The sequence below is a fragment of the Malania oleifera genome, chromosome 3, assembly GCF_029873635.1.
Source record: "Malania oleifera isolate guangnan ecotype guangnan chromosome 3, ASM2987363v1, whole genome shotgun sequence".
NCBI lineage: Eukaryota > Viridiplantae > Streptophyta > Magnoliopsida > Santalales > Ximeniaceae > Malania > Malania oleifera.
Genome location: NC_080419.1, coordinates 116,771,926 through 116,793,259, shown reverse-complemented (window position 1 = coordinate 116,793,259; position 21,334 = coordinate 116,771,926). Strand labels below are relative to the sequence as shown.

Sequence of the window (21,334 nt, the reverse complement as noted above, 5' to 3'; positions counted from 1 at the left end):
AATCATTTTACAAACGTGCAAAAATTATTTCTTTTTGAATGAAAAAACTTCAAAACAAAATTTTTAAAATCCCCTTCATGTTTTTGCCTCCGCATTGATGAGCAATTTTCTCGATCAATCACTTCTCATCTTAAAAAGTGTACAACACAAAAGTTGTGGGATTTTCTCTTAGCTTTCTTCGGATACCAAGATCGCCCTATTTGGAGTTCTATAGAAAAAGTTATGCCCGAAATACGGAAGTGTGTTTGCGGCCGAAAGACCCAGAATCCGGGCAACCGGATCTTGGCATCAGGCGGCCGGAACTCTCAGGAAAAGTAGCATAACAGCCATAAAACGGCTAGTTTTCAAATAATTTTTTATTTTCAAACCCCAATGGCCATAAAACGGATAGTAGACCTTCTTACCTATAAATACAAGACTTTTAACTTGTTTTAGTAAGAGAAGGAAAGATATATACATCCATTACAAGCATCCAAAGTTTTTGAGCCTCATTTGAAAAATCTTTTCAAGCACTTTGTAAATTCCTTGTTTATCTTTCAAGTGCTCACCTTCTAGATTCTCCTTTGAGCTTCATTCATATTTATTTGGGAGTGTATTAGATTGGTATTTCTAGTGTACTCACTCATTCGCTCATTTAAGGAGCACTCTATTGTACAACTCTAGTTTCTTCATTCTACTTTCACGGTTCGGGTTTGAATCGTGTCAAGCAAGTGGATATTACTTGGATAGGTATCTCTGCCTGCAAGGAGGGATTGTACGGGTATCTCCGCCTGAGTGAAGGAGGGATTGTAAGGGTATCTCCGCCCGTGTGAAGGAGGGATTGTAAAGGCAGCTCCGCCATATTGAAGGAGCGGATAGTGAAAATCCTCAAATGGTTTTCTTGAAGCAAGAACGTAGACGGCTATAGCCTAACCTTGTAAAATCCGGGTTTTATTCTCTCTTCTCTAATCTCTTTAATGCGAGCATATTTATATTTGTTCATATATGTTGTGAATATTGATAGCATTTGCGTGTTTAAAACACTTGCTCAAACCGTGGTTAAAATTGTTTAAGTATTTGCTTAAATTTTTTAAATACCCAATTAACAACCCCCCTCCCTCTTGGGACTACACCATTAACAGTTTGGCCTTCCAAATACTTTTATGGAGTGGAAGGGACATTTTAGCACTAGTCAAATGATGGAAAAAAAAATATTTGCAAGTATAAATCCCCGAAGAACAAGGTTTTAAATTTTGATTTAGACTCAAATTTCGAAGCTCCAAAAGTACAAAAATTTCGATAGAAACATCAATTTCGATTTGAAAAAATAACAAAAATCAGTAGTAAAGTATGGGATTCTTTGTGAATAGAAATGGTTAACAAACATAATAATGTAGGTTTTAGGACTAATATATAACAAGTTAAATACATCTATGTTATGTATGATGTGGAAAAGTTGTAATATAACATGTGTATCAAGCGTATTTCTAAGATAATGTATAGTAAACATATTCAGCTCATACAAATGAAATTCATAAATCATTTAAATATTATTTATTATACAAATAATGATAATTTAGACATAAATAGTTAAATAAAATGCTGCTGTAAGTTTATTTTTTCATATAATTTCAAAAGCATTTGTAATAATATTTTGTTTCGATAAAAATAAATAAAATAAATTGAAAGAGAAATTTCACTTCACTCCTAAATCTCTTATTTGAATTCCAAGGAAATTTAATTGTATAGTTAAAATTTCGACAAATTTCACTTAAATTTCGAGATTTCGATAAATTTCGGCATTATTCATTGAGATTTCAATGGAAATTATGCAAGACAGAAATCAACTGCCATTTCGATTTCGAGGGTAACGGAAATTTGGACAATTTCGTGGAAATTTAAGACCATGCTGAAGAATCTAAAGACCAAGAACGACTATTCCTCCTAATGGAAGCAAGAAAACTCTCCAACAACAACAATAACAAAAAAGAAGAGAGCCCCTGTAGTGCCCTATCATTAAGAATCTGTGAAATGAAAATCTTACAACACATATGACCATCAGACTTCAAAAAGGAGGTAATAACATCATTAGTGTAAGGAATGAAGAGAGGGTAAATTTGAGAAATACACCTCCGAAGGCTCTCAAAAGAATGTCTAATTCCCAAGTTAGCATCCCATGCATTCATATTCAAGACAAATTTACTTTTACTAACTCTATGTCGAAGAGATGTCTCCTTTAAGGGAAACCACCATAACCATGTAGCTATAAAAGCAGTGTTTTTACACGCCTACTTTCCAAGATCCAAACCCCAATCCAACTTAGACTTACACACAATCTCTGACCAAGTGATCCCTCGTTTCCCCTATCCCAAACCAAAAGGAAATCTCTCATAATTTTCTCAAGTTTACTAGCTATCCCCATAGGAATACTAAAAATAGAAAAATCATCAAGAGGCATACTAGCAAGACAAGCTGAGAAAAATAAGGTCCCTCAGAGAAAAAAACACTCGTTTCCACCCATCCAAATGGTTAGATAACCTCTCCACCACATGATCCCAAAACCGACCGACCTAGGATTACCACCAAAAGGGACCCCTAAATAAGACAATGGCGAGTCTAGAATACCACAACTCGCTGACAAAGCCAACTCCGTAGATCTACTTGAGTTCAGACCAATAGCAACAATTTCACTCTTCCACAAAATAATTTTTAGCCCAAAAAACCCAATCAAAGGTTTTAAGAACGTTCAAAAAAGAATCTATAAACATAGTATGGTCAACAAACTGAAGGTGAGACACAGTCACACAACACTCCTTATCTACCCACTTCAAGCCCTTTCACGAGACCCTTATCAACCGCCCTACCCATCACCTACTCAAGACATCAACAACTAGCAAAAACAAGAGGAGATAGTGGATCCCCTTGTTTCACACCCGTTGATACCCTAAACCACGATTTAGGTTCTCGCCATTAACAATAACAAAAATGATGCATTACATAGACAACCCCTTAACCAAGACTGCCACCTCACCCCAAACCCCTTCCTAACAAATATTTCAATCCAAAAAGTTCCAATTTCCCTTATCATAAGGTTTTTCAAAATCCATTTTAAAAAATAATTTATTCCTCATTCCTTTAGCAAACCTCCTCCGCTACCACATTAGTAACCAAATCGCATCCACAATCTGCCTAACCCCTGACAAAAGAACTTTGGGCCTAAGAATAGTATCTAATGTTGCACTTAAACCATTCGCTAGCACTTTAGCAATAATCTTACACACTAAGCACTAAGCTAATAGGTCTAAAATCAATAAGCTTAATAGAGCTACTCTTCTTAGGCACCAAAATAACGAAAGTGGAATTAGTAATCTTGCATAGGATCAATTCCAATAAAATTAATTAAATATCTTCAACAAATCCACCCCAAGCATGTCCCACCAATCTTGAAAAGAAGGGGGAAAAAACCCATATTGAATCCATTAGGACCCTAAGTCGTATCCCTCTCCATCCCCAAACATAGTTGCCCTGACTTCAAAAAAAGTCTTTCCTGCCAAATCACATGATCTCTACAAATGGGTTCCAATCCAAACCCTCAATCATAGATATACAAGCAACCTCTTCAGTGCTGAGGTTCAAGAAAAAATCCATGATCTCATTACAATCAAACAAGAATTAAAAATAACCTCTCCCTCCACTTAATCTTTTCCTCTCACCCATTTAAATTGTTTTTTGCCTCTAACTCCTCACTTGACAATCATATCCTCCAACTCATTCTTCTAAAAACCCACTTATCCTCCTCTTTGTCCCTCTGAAAGATTATCTCCTTCTCCTTATCTGCCTAGATAATCCAACTCATACAAAATTCTAGCCTTTTTAATTTAATATCACAAAAAACCTCAATATTCCACTTCTTCAAAGTTTGTTTAAGATGATTCTAACCCTTCCCAACCCCTCTCCAAATACTCACTCCAACCCCTTGTTTAGTTTGCCGAACTAGGCCTAGAATGGAATCAAATTTCAAGAATGGAATCATATTCCTACATTAGATTTGTAGATTTAAGAGCAGAATCAATATTTCCGCTGAAATACCATTCCAGAGAATGGCGGAATTGTGATTTTAGTCTGGATGGGCTAGAATCCATCTTCATTCCATGGAGTCAAACTCATTTTATAATAAAAAATATAATTAGAAAAATAGTAATAATATTAATTATTGTCGCAATTATAATAAAAATAAAAGCTAATAATAATTGCAATAACAATAATATTTGTTTTTTTGAAAAAAAAAATAACAAAAAATAATATTAAAATAAAAGGCCAATATAATAATAATTATTATAATAATAATAATAATAATAACAACTAATTATAATTACAGTAACAATAATATTTGTTACTATAAAATAATAATAACAAGAAGAATAATAATTTTTAGGATAATAATTATTATAAAAATAACAAAATAATAATTACACTAATAATAATTATTATAAAAATAAAAAATAATAATAATCAAACAAAAACAACAAATAATAATAATAATAATAATAATGATTACAATAACAATAACATCTATCACTTTTAAAAAAATAAAAAGCAACAAGAATAATAATAAAAGGAAAAAATAACAATAAATAATTATTATTTTAAGGCTAATAATTTTTAAAAATAATAAAAAATAATAATAACAAGTAATAATAATTACAATAACAACAATATCTATTATTACGAAAATAATAATAGCAACAAAAACAATAATAAATTATTATTAATAATAATAATAAAGCAAAAAAATAAAAATTTATTATTATTTTAAGGATAATAATTATTATAAAATAATAAAAAATAGCAATACCAATAATAAAAAGAATAATAATAATAACACTAATAATAACCACTATTATAAAATAAAAAATAATAATTACAAAATTTAATTATGCGTTAGGGACATTTCTAAACAATGGCTTATTTTCATTCCATTATGCAAGTCATTGAAGAATACAAAATGTTGTAAAGAAATAGAAACTGAGATTCCTACAGTCATTCCATGTTACTAACCAAACGCAGTAAGTACACTCCAAAATCAATTCCATTCCTTCCTTGATTCCATTCCTCCCTCTATTCCTTTCCTGGTTCAATTTTATTCTGCAAACCAAACGGGGGCAAGAGTCTCCAACCAAAGAGGAAAAAAAATCATGATAAAGCCACATATTTTCAAATCAAAAAAAGAAATGGGACTAGACAAAATAATTTTAGAAAGATTAGAAAACTCAGCATCCTAATCGCTACAGAGGGGGAAAAAAAAAAAACTTATCTAAACAACTAGCAACAACCCTCTCACCACCCATTGACCAAGAGTATATAACAATACCCAAAGGAAGATTCTTCAAACCACAATCCCAATAAACCAATCAAAATTTTGCACACTCATAGTTATCCTCCCTCCCCCTTTTTTTTCTCTAGGAAACCTTACTACATTGAAATCACCACCAACACGCCTAGGGGAAGATAAACAGCATATAACTCATCCAGAAAAAAACCAAAAAAAAGTGGGTCTAGTAGGACTATAAATTGAAGCAAATCGCCAATAACACCTACCCTTTCACATGACCACAATTCGCATCTACCAAGATGAAAGGGGAAACACCCAAACAAGGATATCAATTCTAGAAATGGAACAAGTATCCCAAATAATAAGAATGACCCTAATTGTTGTCTGAAAAGGGAGAAACTCCCAACAAGGATATCAATTCTAGAAATGGAACAAGTATCCCAAATAATAAGAATGTCCCTAATTGTTCTCTGAAAAGGGAGAAACTCCCAACAAGGATATCAATTCTAGAAATGGAACAAGTATCCCAAATAATAAGAATGTCCCTAATTGTTCTTTGAGAAGAGAGAAACTCCCATTCCTTGCACCTACCCTCCCAAATGCTCCTCACTACACCCCATCTACACTCTTTAAGTTTAATTTCTTGAAGTAAAATCAGGTCAAGAGAAGTCTAACCAAAACTTCCTTAATCAGCCCCCTCTTCCCAAAATCTCCCCTAAACCCACAATGACTCATCACTCATTAGAATTCCACTCCCCACCCCCTCTCCTCCCTCAATTGTCTTAAGGCGTTCTTAGTAAATTTAGACAAGTTAGGAGTGGGGTAAATATCCAGCTGAGAATTAGAAATTCCCCAATCCTCCAATAGAAATTATTTCCCATTATCACCCATGCCCCCTTCAGAGATGGGATCATCTAGGATGTCAATGGGATTATTCTCAAGAATAGGAAAGACCGCCATGGGTGAGCACCACCCTTCTCAACCAAGTCTTTTACCAGCAAGTTTGTGTTCTTCAAGTGGTGGACACCAACTTAAGCTTCTTTAGAGAGCTTTCTAGAACTACCTTCCCCATTATTGCTATTCCAACAAAGAACAATCTTCAAGTCTACTTGATTACCTGAGTCATTCTCAATATCTACAACTGGAGTTTCTAGGCAAATTGCCATATTCTTTAAACCCATTTTCTGCCAACAGCTAATCTAATAATAATCCTTTATCAGATTCGCATATTCCCCATTTCATCTTCTGATTCAAAATACAAGCTTCCACATGTCCTAGTATCTTCACAAGATTGCTGCGAACCTCTTAAAAGGGTCAACAAGGAAGATAGAGCTCGTTGAACAAGAATACTTGCCTTTGGCAAACATCATTGGGTAGCTTCTCTCTTTCCTTGCACGTAACTTCTTTGTGCAAATTGAATTCCCAACTGCTGAAGTTTCATTTCTATTCAGCCTGTGTTCTCCCCTCTGCCCTTTTCATTTAACAAACCTAAAAATGGCCCACCTTTTTTAGGCCCATCAACCTAAGACCCAAATTTATTAAACCCAATTTGTTTATAATTCAAATTAGGATTTCTTCTCCTTCCAAATCGTGAGAAGGAGTTGTTCCCAGGATAATGGTCCTCAAGTCCCTACAGTTCCAGATGAAGATTTTCCTGATGATGCTAGACTCCTTCACGCGAGATTTCTTGATCACATCAATATACGAGACTCCCACCAACAGCCTCTGAAAAGCACACTTCCTCCCTCCATTATCATCAGCTCTTCTAATGTTCACTAACTAACAATCAATGCATAGCAAATCAGGGTTACTATACATCTTCGCTCCATTTTCTAATCTAACAGTTGCTATTTCCTTCAAAGCTTGAAGAAGCATCCACCACCTTGAAGCATTCATTCCTAGAAATGTACTGATTGATATCAACCTTCCTCTTTGAATTTCTCCAAAAACAAGAATCAAATCCTTCCATTCAACAAGTTTCAAATTAATTGATCCTCTGGCCAATTAGAAAATTTGACCTCCCAAATCCTTATCAAACCCACCAAGTCCAAACCAAAATAAGACCACCTTCCTTAAAACCCACTAAAACTCATCACTTCTCAACAATATTATAGACATGTGCCTTTCCACAAATTCTGAAATGCCAATGGCAACATCGTCCAAACAATCAAGGTTAAACAACTATTGATCAACTCTGAAAATATGATGGAAACCCCTATGCAATAATTTTAAGTGGATGCAAGAATCTCTTGTAGGACTAAATGATTATTTCTGGCTCGTCGCATCTCGCATCGCCAGATATCCTCTTTTTCACTACGTCATCTACTTTTAGTTAACCTAATTAAACAAATAAATTTCAGTCTGTAAAATGTAAACTAAATTAAGTAATTGATTGTATTGATCCACAAATCAAAATCATGTCAATTTACCCCAATATGCTAACTATATTTTTATGGAATAGCCCTCTTACTGAGCTTTCCATTGACTTGTGTTGGCCTTATAAGGTTTAACATCTTGTTTTGATGCTAACAAACAAGCAGAACTTAACATGCTTTGTTTAAGTGATGTATTTTCAGGACTCAATGATGAATGCAAGGTTAAAGAATTCATGAAAGTTTATATTTCAAAGAAGGATGATTTATATCAAGCTTGAAGCATGGATTCAAAAATGGATTTAAAGATAAAGCTTGAAGATCATGAGAGCATGAGGATTAAAGAGAACTTGATGAAAGCTTAAAGAAAGATGAAGCAAGCGTAAAGACCTCAAGGAATTCAAGAATTGCAAATTTGAAAGAATCTATAGGAAATTTCATGTAAGTACTTCAAATAATTTCAATATGGATACATGAAGCTCTTAGGTTAATTTATTGGATCTAAATACCATTTAACATACTTAGAAAATATTTTTATAAGGTCAAAAATTATTTCAAAAAGTTAGAATCATTTTTGGAATGAAAAGCATCAAAAAAAGGATTTTCAAAATGCAGTTAATTTTTCTACATATGCATGGAGGTGTATTTTTCTCTATCATAAACTCTTTATTTTAAAAAGTGTTCAAGATGAAAGTTGTAGGATTTTCTCTTAACTTTCATTTGACACCAAGATCATCAAATTTGGAGTTACATAGAAAAAGTTATGACCGAAAAACAGAAGGGTACTCGAAGCTGACAGCAACCAGTTGACTGCCTAAACCAGGACAAGCGCCTAGGTGGTCAAGCCAGGCGACTGGCTGTGTCCTGGTAGGCGACTGCCACCCTACTGCCCCTGCTACTCCTTTAAAAATAACATGGCAGGCAACTGGTGGATTGAGGCAGGCGACTACAACGAATAGAAACTTAAAAAAACTCAACGGAAACATTTTTTAAATGGTTTGCTTGGGGCTCAAACTTTGTGAAAACTTTGGGGATACTCCAAGTCACTTGGGGATCAAGTTACATACCTTTTAAAGTCTATAAATAAGCCTCAAAGATCATTGAATCAATGCACCAAGAATTCAAATTCAGCAAAAATTCAAAATCTCTCTCAATTGCTCTCAAATTCTCAAGGCTCTCTCTTTCTCTCAACTTGCACAAATTCAACTGAGATTTTGCTTATCTTCTTTCACCGGAATTGTGCTACAAATTCTAAATCTTTCAATCATTGAATGAATTAGTTGGTGATATACTTCATTGAGCTTCAAGTTAATTTTCATATTATTATTTACTTTGAAGTATATTATAGTTTTGAATTGTTGTACTAATCAGCACTTTTAGGAGCAAATTCTTTGTACACAAATATTTGATTTGTATCTTGTAGATTAACGATTCCAAGGGTTGTTTGGATCATTGGCTAAGCAAGGAGATATTGCTTAGAGAGGCGGGCTCTAGCCTATGTAAGGAGTGACCGAACGAGGGGACATCGTTTGGAGAGACAGACTCTAACCTAGTGAAGGAGTGTTTGAGCGTGGGGTATCGCTTGTAAAGGTTTTGTTCCACCTGTCAACGGAACAGGTTTAGTGAATCCTTTGGTGGTTTGCCCAAGGCGAGGACGTAGGCTGGGTATAAGCCGAACCACGTAAAAATCTCCGTCTCACTCTCTCTTTCCCTATTCCTTATTTTCAGTACATATTTAAATTGCGTGGATGGTTTAAATTTAAAATCATATAAACTACGTAAATTTGGAAATCAAGTAAATCTTAAAGTTTGATTTTGATTTGGGTTGCGGAAACCAAAAAGGAGTACATTGGTTGAACCATTCTTTGCGGAAACTATACGGAAGTACGTTACTTGGCTAAACACCCCAAAGATAAATTAACTTAAGAGTTTATTTGAATTCTGAAGTTTGGAAAGAGTAATTGGATTTTATATTGAACATCATATTGAAGAAGAAATTTCATATATACAGGGCTTTGTTCAAAACTCACATTCACCACAGGGCTGAAAACATCAAAAGCTGAAAGTTACATATATTATATTGATTGTGATTGGATGGTATAAAGATTTGTTTTATATTCCAAGAGTCTTAAATCTTGAATGATTTCATCAATCTAATAGTGCTGCAATGAACTTATATTTGGTAAATAAATTGTGGTTGTATTGGTTTGGAAATTGTGATTAATTGTTTGATTGCTTTTACTTACGAAGTGTGGTTGAAGATTGAATGTTTAATTGTGTTTAATTGTGTTGTTGATTGATTGTTCAAAAGAAACCAAGTTCTTGTTTGATTGACAAAATAAATAAAGTCAAAGAATTGGTTAAATCACAAAAGAAGTTAAGGACTTTAAAAGAACTAAAGAGAAAGTTTTAAAAAGCCAATTCAAGCCAATTCAACCCCCCCCCCCCCCCTCTCTTGGGAAGCTATTCCTAATTTCAACTTGTTTCATTTTTAGTTCCTATTTTCCAAAAGTTCATAATACTAAAACTTTCAAAAGAATGCTTTAAAAATAAAAATTAAAAATATTAATTGCATGAGGAAATAAGTACAAACAAAATAAATTATCTGTTGAATAAATGCAGTCCTTAATTTTTATTTTATTTTTTCAGAAATGTACATTAAAATGCAAACCTTAAGTATGAAAAATAAAGAATGTCAGACTTACTTGTTTGTCACTGATATGTTATACGATTCATGCTAAAGATGCACCATAACTGGTGCGTCCAATGGTAGCAACATAACACAAGCATCGGTATCATTTAAAGCTATGATGGATCACAAAGGAAAATGACAAATAAATATAATGCACATGAGTAAGGTACCATTCTGCAACTTTCGGTTAGTTCGTATATCTCCGAGTTCCTTTCGTTTTCTAAGAATCTGTTGGCGCATTCGTGCATCAAAGTTGACCTCATCATCATCACTGTAATCAAGGGAATTTGAAATTTCAGCTTCTGAATCTCTCTGATATTCTTCTTTGTTCAACCTAAGGGCTTCTCTGACAGATAATTGCATATCCTTCAATGCTTTGGCTTCAGAAGAGTTCTGCATTGTGATCATGTTTTAGAAACTGTTCCATAGATAACTAATACTTTATTACCAAAATTATCATCATAATTATTGTTATTTTGGTGAATGTAACTTATTAGATATCAATAGCAACATGCACATGTATCAACTTGTATTGGTCACAGTAATGCTTGCGGAATAGTATACAAAAACCATCCACAAAGTCCATCAAACGTGCAAAAAAAAATGTGTGCAGCGCCATATCAAAGACAGGACCACAGACAATACATCAATTGATCTAATAAGAGCATGCTAGGTATGATGGGCACAAAAGAGCATCATGAGAATGTGTGAGACATGAGTAGCTAGCTTGAGATGGAGAGAATTTTATGAGATCTCCTAATATTTTTAGTATCTAAAAATATTAAGGACCTGTTTAGCTGTGGAAAGCAGTCCTTTTACCATTTATAATTTTCTAAAGATAACAAAAACTCTACACTGTTTTCCAATTTTCTACCATTTACGTAGAGAACTTGGAAAATAATAAAAGGATTCCAGATTTCCTGTACAAATGTTGGACAGATGGAATATAGGTGGCATTTTGGTAATTATTTGGAAAATCGAAAATGAAAAATAAAAATTATTTTGACAACAAAACAAACAAACCATGAGCTTTTTAAATTTTACAACTGAATGGACTGGGCAAAATAGAAGAAATCTATAGCAAATGCAATAAGGTTATATAGCTTGGTTAACCTACAAAATGGAAAACATGGCTTAAGTTCAAAGATAATGTAGCTCACAAGAGAACATTATATTAAACTGATGCATTTGATTAAAAAAAATTGTTCATTCCAAACATCCTTTTCCTCTTTTGGTGGATAATCTGGATTATATTAAGCAGATGCATTTGATTTAGTAAAACTCTTCATTCCAACATGCTTCTCCAGTTTTGGTGGATATCCTGGGATTGGCCCTGGACCTAATAATTGGCAGATTTTCTTGCCAGAGCTATACTAAACACCATAAAACACAATAAAATATAGCTTACTTCTCTTTTTAACATATACTGGATTATTACCAATTCTTTATTTAAGATATCTTCCTTGAGAAGACGGGGATCATCCAAGACATCATGACTACTCTTAATTTTTTGCTTTACAGTAGCCAGTTCCTTCTCCTCTTCCTCAGCTTCTTCTCCAAAAGAAAGCAGGTTCAGTTTTCTGCACATTGCAACTACACAAGTGAGAGCATAATAAATAAAATAGTTAAGAAGCATCTTTCTTCTTCTTCTTCTTCTTCAGATTACATCTCACTAGATGGAGGGAAGACTTACTTTACAGCTTTCTTCTTTGGATCTTTGATGCCATTATCTGTGACAGAAGGGGGTGCAGCTCTAGCAAGTCTTGGAACAATATCATCAAATGGGTTCCATAATACCTGCAACGTTGATATCAAAATAAAAGCAAGCAATGAACTTCCTTTCCAGTGTGGTAAAACTGAAATATTGCAAAAGAAAAAATGTTCGTGCAATTAAAAATAGGGAGGAATAAGAAACAACAGCTCCAACAACCAGACACACAAAATGTCAGTACTTAATTGAAAATACAGAGGAAGAAGAAACAACAGTTCCAACAACCATAAACACAAAAGGCCAGTTCTAATGAGCACATAGTCTCCATGATGTGCTATCCATACATTTGCATAAAATTGAGAAGTGTTAAAACCTATACTCGAAAACATATCACATAGCATAACAATTGACATCATGCCGTTTCTCACATCATCCAAGCACAAACAATTGTTTTCAATGTTGCTTTCATCCATAATCCCTAACCCCACCACATGGGGTGGAAAGAAACGGCAAAAAATGGGTGAAAAGTGAAAAATAAACAAAAATAAACCTGCGCACACAGAAAAATTTACAGCATAATAAGAAGCCTACCTCGACCGACGTTATCTTTGGGGGTGGATCGAGTGGCCGATCATCCTTGTCGGTTTCAACATCACCCAACCTTGGAAGATTATATATTGAATCCCCAGTTATCTGTCAACAAATGAATGAGTTCCACAAACATCCAATGGAGCAGGCAGAGGATTCATAGGAAAATATATCATCATACTACCTTCCCAAAAATGGTATGCTTCCGATCAAGCCAATCACAACGTTCCAAGGATATAAAGAACTGACTCCCATTTGAATGCGGTGAGCCAGCATTTGCACATGCAACTAAGCCCCTGTGGTTGAATCTTAGACGAGAATGGAACTCATCAGCAAACACACTTCCATAAATACTTTCACCACCTGCAAATGTTTAAGGATAGAAAAGAAAATTTATCAAAAGAGAGAAGAAAGATACAAAGTAGAGGATAAGGTGTCACCCCAAAAAAGTTTAAAGGGAATGACAAAACACCCTTCAGAAAATATAAATAAAAAAGGCAAAAAAGAAAAATAGAAAACATCAAAGCTGCTCTCCAATCATTGCAAGTTACTCAATGGATGGCCTCTGAAGTATGCCAAAAGAAAAGGCCAGTGATTCTAAGCATGTAGCTCTATTTCAACCAAAAATTTTTTCCTTTCTAGTGCTGCTTTTTCTTTTTTGATGGCAAAGAAATTTATTTTGCACATAAACTGGCGGAAAAGGATTCATATAGACGACCCCACTTAGTGGGACTAAGGCTTGGTTTTTTTGTTGTTTTGTTGTTGTTGTTGTAAAGAAATTTATTTTGCAACAGAGAAAAAAAAAATTAAATCTAAGGGAGGACAAGAAGTCCCTGGGAAAAAAAATCAAAAATAAAAATGAAAGAATCTAGACACACCAAGAAGCTTGTTTTAACCCCTTCCAATCATAATTTATCGAACACTTAAAATTAGCTAACTCATGTTTAACCCTTTTTTTTCACCTTGCTTTTACCACAATCTGTTAGATTACCACTTTACCTAACAGCTTAAGCTCTTAGGTTGTGGACCAAACAATGCATATCAAGCTTTAACACTCCCCTGCACATGCAGCCCAACAGCACTGGAGAGAAAAACACACGACCATTACAGGGATACAATAATTTTTTTAAACACAACATAATAAACGTGGGCAACAAGACTAGAACCCAGACCTCCTAGTAACCAGCTCTAATACTGTGTTAGACTACTACTTTACCTAAAAGCTTAAGTTGTTAGGTTGTGGACTAACAACGTATATTAAGCTTTAACATAATCCATTTGAACTTCTTGTCCTTTAGGGTTAACCACAGACCCATCTTATAATCAGTTGTTAGGCTTCAATTTCCTTCTCATCACTGTTCTTCACAGCAAAGAACAGGAGTTGCTTCAAGTACCAACAAGACTATCAGACAGTGTCTCACTTGACTCTATCACCAACTTACCCAAAGTCGAGGACATGAGATCTATACTTGTGGTAATAGAGAGATTTACGAAGAGCATACCTTTATACAAGCATTGAGGTAATGCTCGAAGGAGACAACAAAACTTTTCTTCAAGCACATAATAAAATATTAAGGCATTTCCCAAGACAGAATGATGTCGGAATCCTTAGTTTGTAGCTTGACATCTCCTCAAGTTATCACCACTTATGACGAGAGATTTGAGAAGCTACTAGAGAAGTACTTGCATCATTTGGTCAATACCAACCAGAATAGGAAAAAAGGGGAGAGTTATAACAACAACAGCAATAACAAGCCTTAAGTCCCACTAGGTGGGGTTAGCTACATGAGTCCTTCTACGCCAATTCACCCGATCCAGAGCATTTTCCTCTATTAGATTAAGAGATATTAAATCCTTCCTTACTACATTCCATGAAATTTTAGGCCTACCCCTACCCCTCTTCATGTCAAAAATCATAACTAACTCACTCCTCCTCACAAGTGCTCTACTAGGCCTACGTTTTAAATGCAAAAAAGGGGCGAGTTATTGCACAGGGAAAAAAGGAAGTCTGACTCCTTGCGCAAAGTGATGTTTCCTCATGTCAAGTAGGAATTTCAAAAGCTTTTTAAGGCTTAAGGGGGGCCGAGTGTTCATCAATATTCATATAACTTATTAGCTTTTGTAAATATATTTAGTCTACTTGCTTCCCTCACGAAATTTCCTACAAAGGTGTAATAAAAAGTATTGATTACTTTCCTATTTATTGTTGGACTCTCATGTTCACTAACTAGTTATATTTGTGCATTACAACTACTATTGCATAGCCTTCTGTCACGAGCTAAGCTTGTTCAAGGCATTATGCTTGCCTGTGACCGCTTGTCTCGTGTGTTTGGGATGGGTTTCCATCAAGTAAATACTAGTGTAGGGTTATTTTCTGCTAGTAGTGTCTTTGTATGCCAAATAAGGCAACATGACCCCTCGGTCACTTTGATATTTCCTAGTGCTAGGATGATAATTACATAAAAACCTCTTTAGGGGAGGGTGAGTGTTCATCAGTCATTGTAAAACTCACTAGCTTTTGTCAACGTGTTTAGCCTACTTGCCTCCCTCACTAAGCACACAATGTCAACGGAGATGCTGTTAATGAATTACGTTTGCTTCAATGTTTACTGCTTGCTTGCCACAGCTTTCATGAATTGATTACTATTTCCGCTACTATTTGAATGAATGCTAATGAAAGTGTTTCGTGGATCAATGTTGGTAAACGATAGGCTGGCTAGTTAAGCAAGAGTGCTTTAGCTAGCGCCGCACGGCCCTTCACAAGGGTATGAAAATAGTCGGACCGTGACACTTGGTATCAGAGCCCAAGGTTGAGTTGCTACGTGAATTAGATTGCCTTCGTTGTGGGATTTGGAAAGCTTTGGTAAGTGATCATGGTACCAAACAATGCTGAGAGGATCAACATGCTGGAAGCACAGGTTGAGGCAACAACCAACACTGTAGCCGCAGAGGTGGCCCAGATGAGAGAACTTATTGATGAAGTGATAGGATCACAAAAACATCAAGCAGGTTTGATAGGCGATATGTCAAAGGACTTTCGTCATACAATTGAAACTTTGCAGTCGCGGATGGCTAATCTAGATGCAAAAGTGAGTCTGATGGTTCTTGCTATGGGGAACTCCAACACTCCGGGAGTTAAGCAAGACCAAGGTACCAGAACCCAAGACGTATGGAGGTGCCCGAGATGCCAAGGAGTTAGAGAACTTCTTATTTGATGTGGAGCAGTACTTTCGCGCTGTGAGGATGGCCTCAGAACAGGCAATGGTGGATAATGCGACCATGTACTCGGTTGGGGATGCCAAACTATGGTGGCACAGAAATTGAAAATGTTGAGCAGACTTGAAAAGAGAGCTCAAGGCCCAATTCTTTCCTGAGAATGTTGAGTATAATGTAAGGAGAAAGCTGAGAGATCTCAAGCATATGGGGTCAACCTGGGAATATGTGAAACAATTTTCTACTTTGATGTTGGATATTCAGGATATGTCGGAGAAGAACAAGTTGTTCTATTTTCTTGAGGGGATGAAACCGTGGGCAAGGACAGAACTTCATATGCAAAGAATTCAAGACTTGTCAACTGCACAAGCTGCTGCAGAACGCTTGACTGACTACGCTGGTGATGATACCGCTTCGTCCAAACGGTTTGGCGAAGAGGGAAACAGTGGAAAGTCTTTCAAGAAAGGCAAACCCAAGAGTGGGGGAGCTGACTCTAAATCATCAACCTCAAAGGAAGCTTCGTTGTCTCAAGGGTTCAACACACCTAATCGAAAAGGGAAGAGTAAAATTTCGTGCTACTTGTGTGGTGGATCTCACAGAGTGAGTGAGTGTCAACACAAGGGATTACTCAATGCCTTACAAGCTTCCACTTCGGGAAAAGTGGTGGGAAGCGAGGAGGAAGAGGATCATGCCCCGAGGGTGGGTTCAATGCGGCCAGTGAGTGCATTGGAAAAGCAGGCAAAAGCACCGAAAGTTACACGTGCAAAAGGGTTAATGTTTGTGGACTTGAGGATCAATGGGAAGAGTACCCGCGCTATGATGGATACAGGGGCTACTCACAATTTTGTTTCGCAGTTAGAAGCATGGAGACTCAACTTATCCTTAGAGAAGGATACAGGATGCATGAAAGCAATTAACTCTGTAGCCCAGCCTACTCTAGGAGTAGCCAAGCAAGTGATTGTGAAGCTTGGACAATGGGAAGGTCATACGAATTTCACAGCGGTGCCATTGGATAACTTTCCGATCATTCTAGGAATGGAGTTCTTAAAAGGGACGAGGGCAGTGCTGATGCCTTCGGCTGGTTCCCTGTGTATGATGGGAGATCACTCGTGCATGGTGCAAGTCGTTGCAATGAAAGGAGACGACAGGAAGTCCCTTTCATCCATACAACTCAATGAGGGATTGGGTCATGGTGAGCAGACACGTCTAGCCACGGTGATGGTAGACAAAAAAGTAGGCCAAGAGCTGGAGCCTACGACCATCCAAGCGGTGTTGGATGAGTACAAGGAGGTGTTTCCGAATAAGCTGCCTCACAATTTGCCTTCACGACGGACTGTGGAGCATGAGATCAAGTTGTTATCAGGAGTGAAACCACCTGCTAAAGGGCCATGTCGGATGGTGCCTCCAAAGATAGTAGAGTTGGGAAAACAGCTTGATAAATTGGCAGCGGGATGTGTTCGCCATTCCAAAGCACCGTTGGGAGCATCGATGTTGTTTCTAACGAGACATGAAGAGCATCTACGGAAGGTGTTCGACAGGCTGAGGGGAAACAGTCTGTATGTGAAGAAAGGGAAGTTCTCTTTCGCTCAGTGGAGCAACAAATTCCTTGGTCATGTGGTTGAACAAGCATGTCATATCTAGAGGGGTATGGAGAAGGTAAGGATGATTCAAGAACGGAATATCCCCACTACAGTGAAGGAGTTGCGTTCCTTTCTTGGCCTTACTAGATATTGCAGAAAGTTCGTTGAGGGGTATTCGCAGAGAATGACTCCAATGACAGGACTACTGGGGAGGTATTGTTGGCCGCACACGCGGAATGATGTGGTTAATGATACCAAAACTAGTCTCACTTGCCAACAAGACAAGGGGGAGCAGAAGAAGTATGATACTTTCATGGCCGCACCAAAGTGTTGTTCGGCAAAGGAGATGACACAATTGTTCCTTGTGACTGTTGTGAAACATTGGGGTGTTCCCCAAGTTATTGTTTGTGACCGAGACTTAATGTTCACTGACAACTTCTTGACAGAATTTTTCAAGATATTCAGGTCACATCTTGACATCTCTTGAGTTATCACCGACAGGCTGACAAACAGATGAAGAGATTCAGAGAGCTGCTAGATGAGTACTTGCGCCATTTGTCAACGACAACCAGGAGAATGGCGTGCAACTACTTGATGTGGCTCCATTCTGTGGCAATGCCCAAAGGGGCTCAACAACCAACAAGAGCCCTTTCAAGCTTGTTACAGGCCAGCAACCACTGTTACCTCACACAGTGGGCGAGCCGTATAGACGAAAGAGTCCCAAGGCATACATCTTTACCAGAGAATGGAGATAGAATGCAGAGTTTGCTCGAGCCTATCTGGAGAAAGCTTCTAAGCAAATGAAGAAGTGGGCAGATCAAGGGAGAAGACCGCAATTTCATGTCAGCTGCCTCAAGCCGTTCAACGCCGACACCAATGACCTGAGCAGAAGTCAGTCCAACAGAGCAGAGTTAAAGACAGTGCAACCTGACAGACATGACGTTGAAGAGATCCTTGCAGACTAAAAGTTCATATCCTCAAGGAAGAAGAGGCAGAAGTTCCTAGTGAAGTGGAAATGCCTTGATGACAAAGAAATAAGTTGGATTTCTGCGGAAGATATGAAACCATTCGTGGACAAAAGTTGAAGGGTACCTAGCGCCAAAGTCTACAAAAACGTCGACCGCATAAATGGGGGAGAATGTCACGAGCTAAGCTTGTTCAGGGCATTATGCTTGCCTATGACCACTTGTCTCATGTACTTGGGATGGGTTTCCATCATGTAAATACTAGTGTAGGGTTATTTTCTGCTAGTAGTGTCTTTGTATGCCAAATAAGGCAGCATGACTCCTCGGTCACTTTGATGTTTCCTAGTTTTAGGATGATAATTACATAAAAACCTCTTTAGGAGAGGGTGAGTATTCATCAGTCATTGTAAAACTCACTAGCTTTTGTCAACGTGTTTAGCCTACTTGCCTCTCTCGCTAAGCACACAATGTCAACGGAGGTGTTGTTAATGAATTACGTTTGCTTCAATGTTTACTGCTTGCTTGCCACAGCTTTCATGAATTGATTACTATTTCCGCCGCTATTTGAATGAATGCTAATGAAAGTGTTTCGTGGATCAATGTTGGTAAACGATAGGCTAGCTAGTTAAACAAGAGTGCTTTAGCCACCGCCGCATGGCCCTTCACAAGGGTGTGAAAATAGTCGGACCATGACACCTTCACATGATATGAAGCATTCAGTTCATGGCACCTATCCACCTATTGATGTAGGACGGGATGGATCGACCTATGTCCTACGGTTCAACCCTCACAAGCACGTACATTCGAAACACTTTAAATTAAGAATTAGATTAACAAACATAAACACAATAAATCAGAGGACATTTTCCATGTTGGGAAATTTTGAAATGGTGCATGATGCTGTCCAAAATTTAGTCCCAATTGGTTCTTTCACAAAGGTATTAAGTTAGATGCAGCAAGGATGTTATTTCAATATTTCAAGAATAAAATTCTAAGTTTAGCACAGCAATATTCCACAAATGATTTCAAGCTAGCAAGCTGAAATATTGAAGTCTATGGATGCAAAGGCTTATCAAATATGAAATTTCAGAAATTGAAGATAGGACTCTAACAAGATTCAGTAAAGGTTCAAATAGATACTGATTTACCAAGAGTTTCAATGGCTGCTAGACATTGCTCAACACGCAGCTGGATCACACTGTAGTTCCTTTGTACAAGCTTGTGAATACCAATAATGAACGCAGCAATGCAGCGAAGTGATGATGGTGGCCGTGCGGGGATAAGAAGGTGCTGGCCGTGTGGGTGTATTTGGGTGGAGGTCATGTGGGGGTAAGAGGGAGGCGATGGAGATGGAATCACTGGATAGAAAGTGGTCTCTCACCACTCGATCTCCGGAGAGAACGACATAGCCTCACACTACACAATCGTAAGATCGGACAAAGCTAAACAAGCTTCAACAAAAGGAATTCTATTCAATATTCGAAACTTAACTTTTGTTCTTACAATGAAGGGATATATATAGCTAGCATAGGGGGACAAAGCATTAATAAGTTAACAAATCCCATAAAAGCATGGAGACACAATAATAAAGACACCAACTTACTAGACATAATAAATACTCACACAACTTACAACACTCCAACTTACAAGACATATTAAATACTAAGCACAACTTACTAAGGACAAGCACATGCAAGCAAGTTGTCTTGCATGTTTACAAATTAAATGCAAAACAAAAGTTAAAGGGAGGCCCAATTCCCTACTGGCCCAATGGAGCTGTGTGGGGCCCACATGGGTCTTGAACTCGGACTAGTGTCGGCATAACAACTCGGGTCTTCTCATGCTAAAATTTTTCAAGATACTCCATGTATACCTGCAAGAATTATAAACCAATGTGGACATCGGATGGCCAACCATGTGTCACCATGTCGATGAAGGACAAGGGTAAGGGGTGCTGGTCCCCATCACCTATCCTAAGCTTTTTCAATTTCAATAAAAACTATGTGCAAGACCCTTTTGTATTCTTTTAAACTTTTCCATTTATCTTCTTAATATATATATACACACACTTATAGATATTCTCTTTTAGGTAGAAAGTTGTGATGTCTCTCCATGTCATCTCCCGTTGCTGATCCCTCCCCCGCTAGCTTCGGGACAATGGAAGCTTCCTTTTCGTAGCCTTACCTAATCCAGAGAACCTCACAACCTACCTCCTTTTCTCTTTCTCCCCATGCTGTCTCCTTCTCTCCTCACCGAAAACCCTAAACCCTCCCCTTTTACACCTTTCCCCTCGCTGCTTCTTCTTTTGCTCCTTGCAATTGTGGAGATTCCCCCATGCTCACCTTCCTACCTTTGCCCATGGTAGATTCTAAGCATTTGGTGTTGATTGAGAGGAAATCTTTCGACTTGACCATAGAAAGGGGGAAAATTGACATCCTGAGGCTCACAAAACTTCACAATAATCATCGCACATCCATTTTTTTGGATCAAGGAGCTTGCTTGGTTCCTTTGAGCTTGGGAATATTTCTGGAGCTTAAGAGTCACCCTCTTGACTTTGTGATTTTGGTAGAATGAGGAACAATGAGAAAACCTTGTCACTTCTCATGAAATCAAATAAGCCTCGCGACTTCATCTCCCTCTTGGAAACCAACAGCAGTGGCTAGAGGCATTTGGTCTACCCGAAGGCATTGGACTAAATGGAGACAAAGCGCCAAGGCCAAATGGGTTCTCCTATTCATTCTTTCAATCAACCTGGGGTGCACTGAAGCAGGACTTTATCAACACCTTTGAGGAATTCTTTAGATCAGGTAGATTAGTTAGCAGCATCAATGCCACTTTCCTTACTCTGATTCCAAATAAATCTAGGGCAGCCAACATAAAGGCTTTTGACCAATCAGCCTAG

At 37.2% G+C, this 21,334-nt stretch overlaps 1 protein-coding gene across 1 annotated transcript in view; it reads right to left on the bottom strand.

Moving 5' to 3' along the window:
- The window catches only part of LOC131151811 (peptidyl-prolyl cis-trans isomerase CYP57), a 34,136-nt gene that overhangs the window by 6,785 nt on the left and 6,017 nt on the right, over positions 1 to 21,334 (bottom strand). The window contains exons 2-6 of the mRNA XM_058103232.1: positions 12,859 to 13,037; positions 12,678 to 12,779; positions 12,069 to 12,172; positions 11,814 to 11,955; positions 10,546 to 10,768 (exon numbers count right to left, since the gene is read on the bottom strand). Coding sequence (XP_057959215.1) covers positions 10,546 to 10,768; positions 11,814 to 11,955; positions 12,069 to 12,172; positions 12,678 to 12,779; positions 12,859 to 13,037 — 750 coding nt within the window. The remainder of the gene's footprint in view (positions 1 to 10,545; positions 10,769 to 11,813; positions 11,956 to 12,068; positions 12,173 to 12,677; positions 12,780 to 12,858; positions 13,038 to 21,334) is intronic.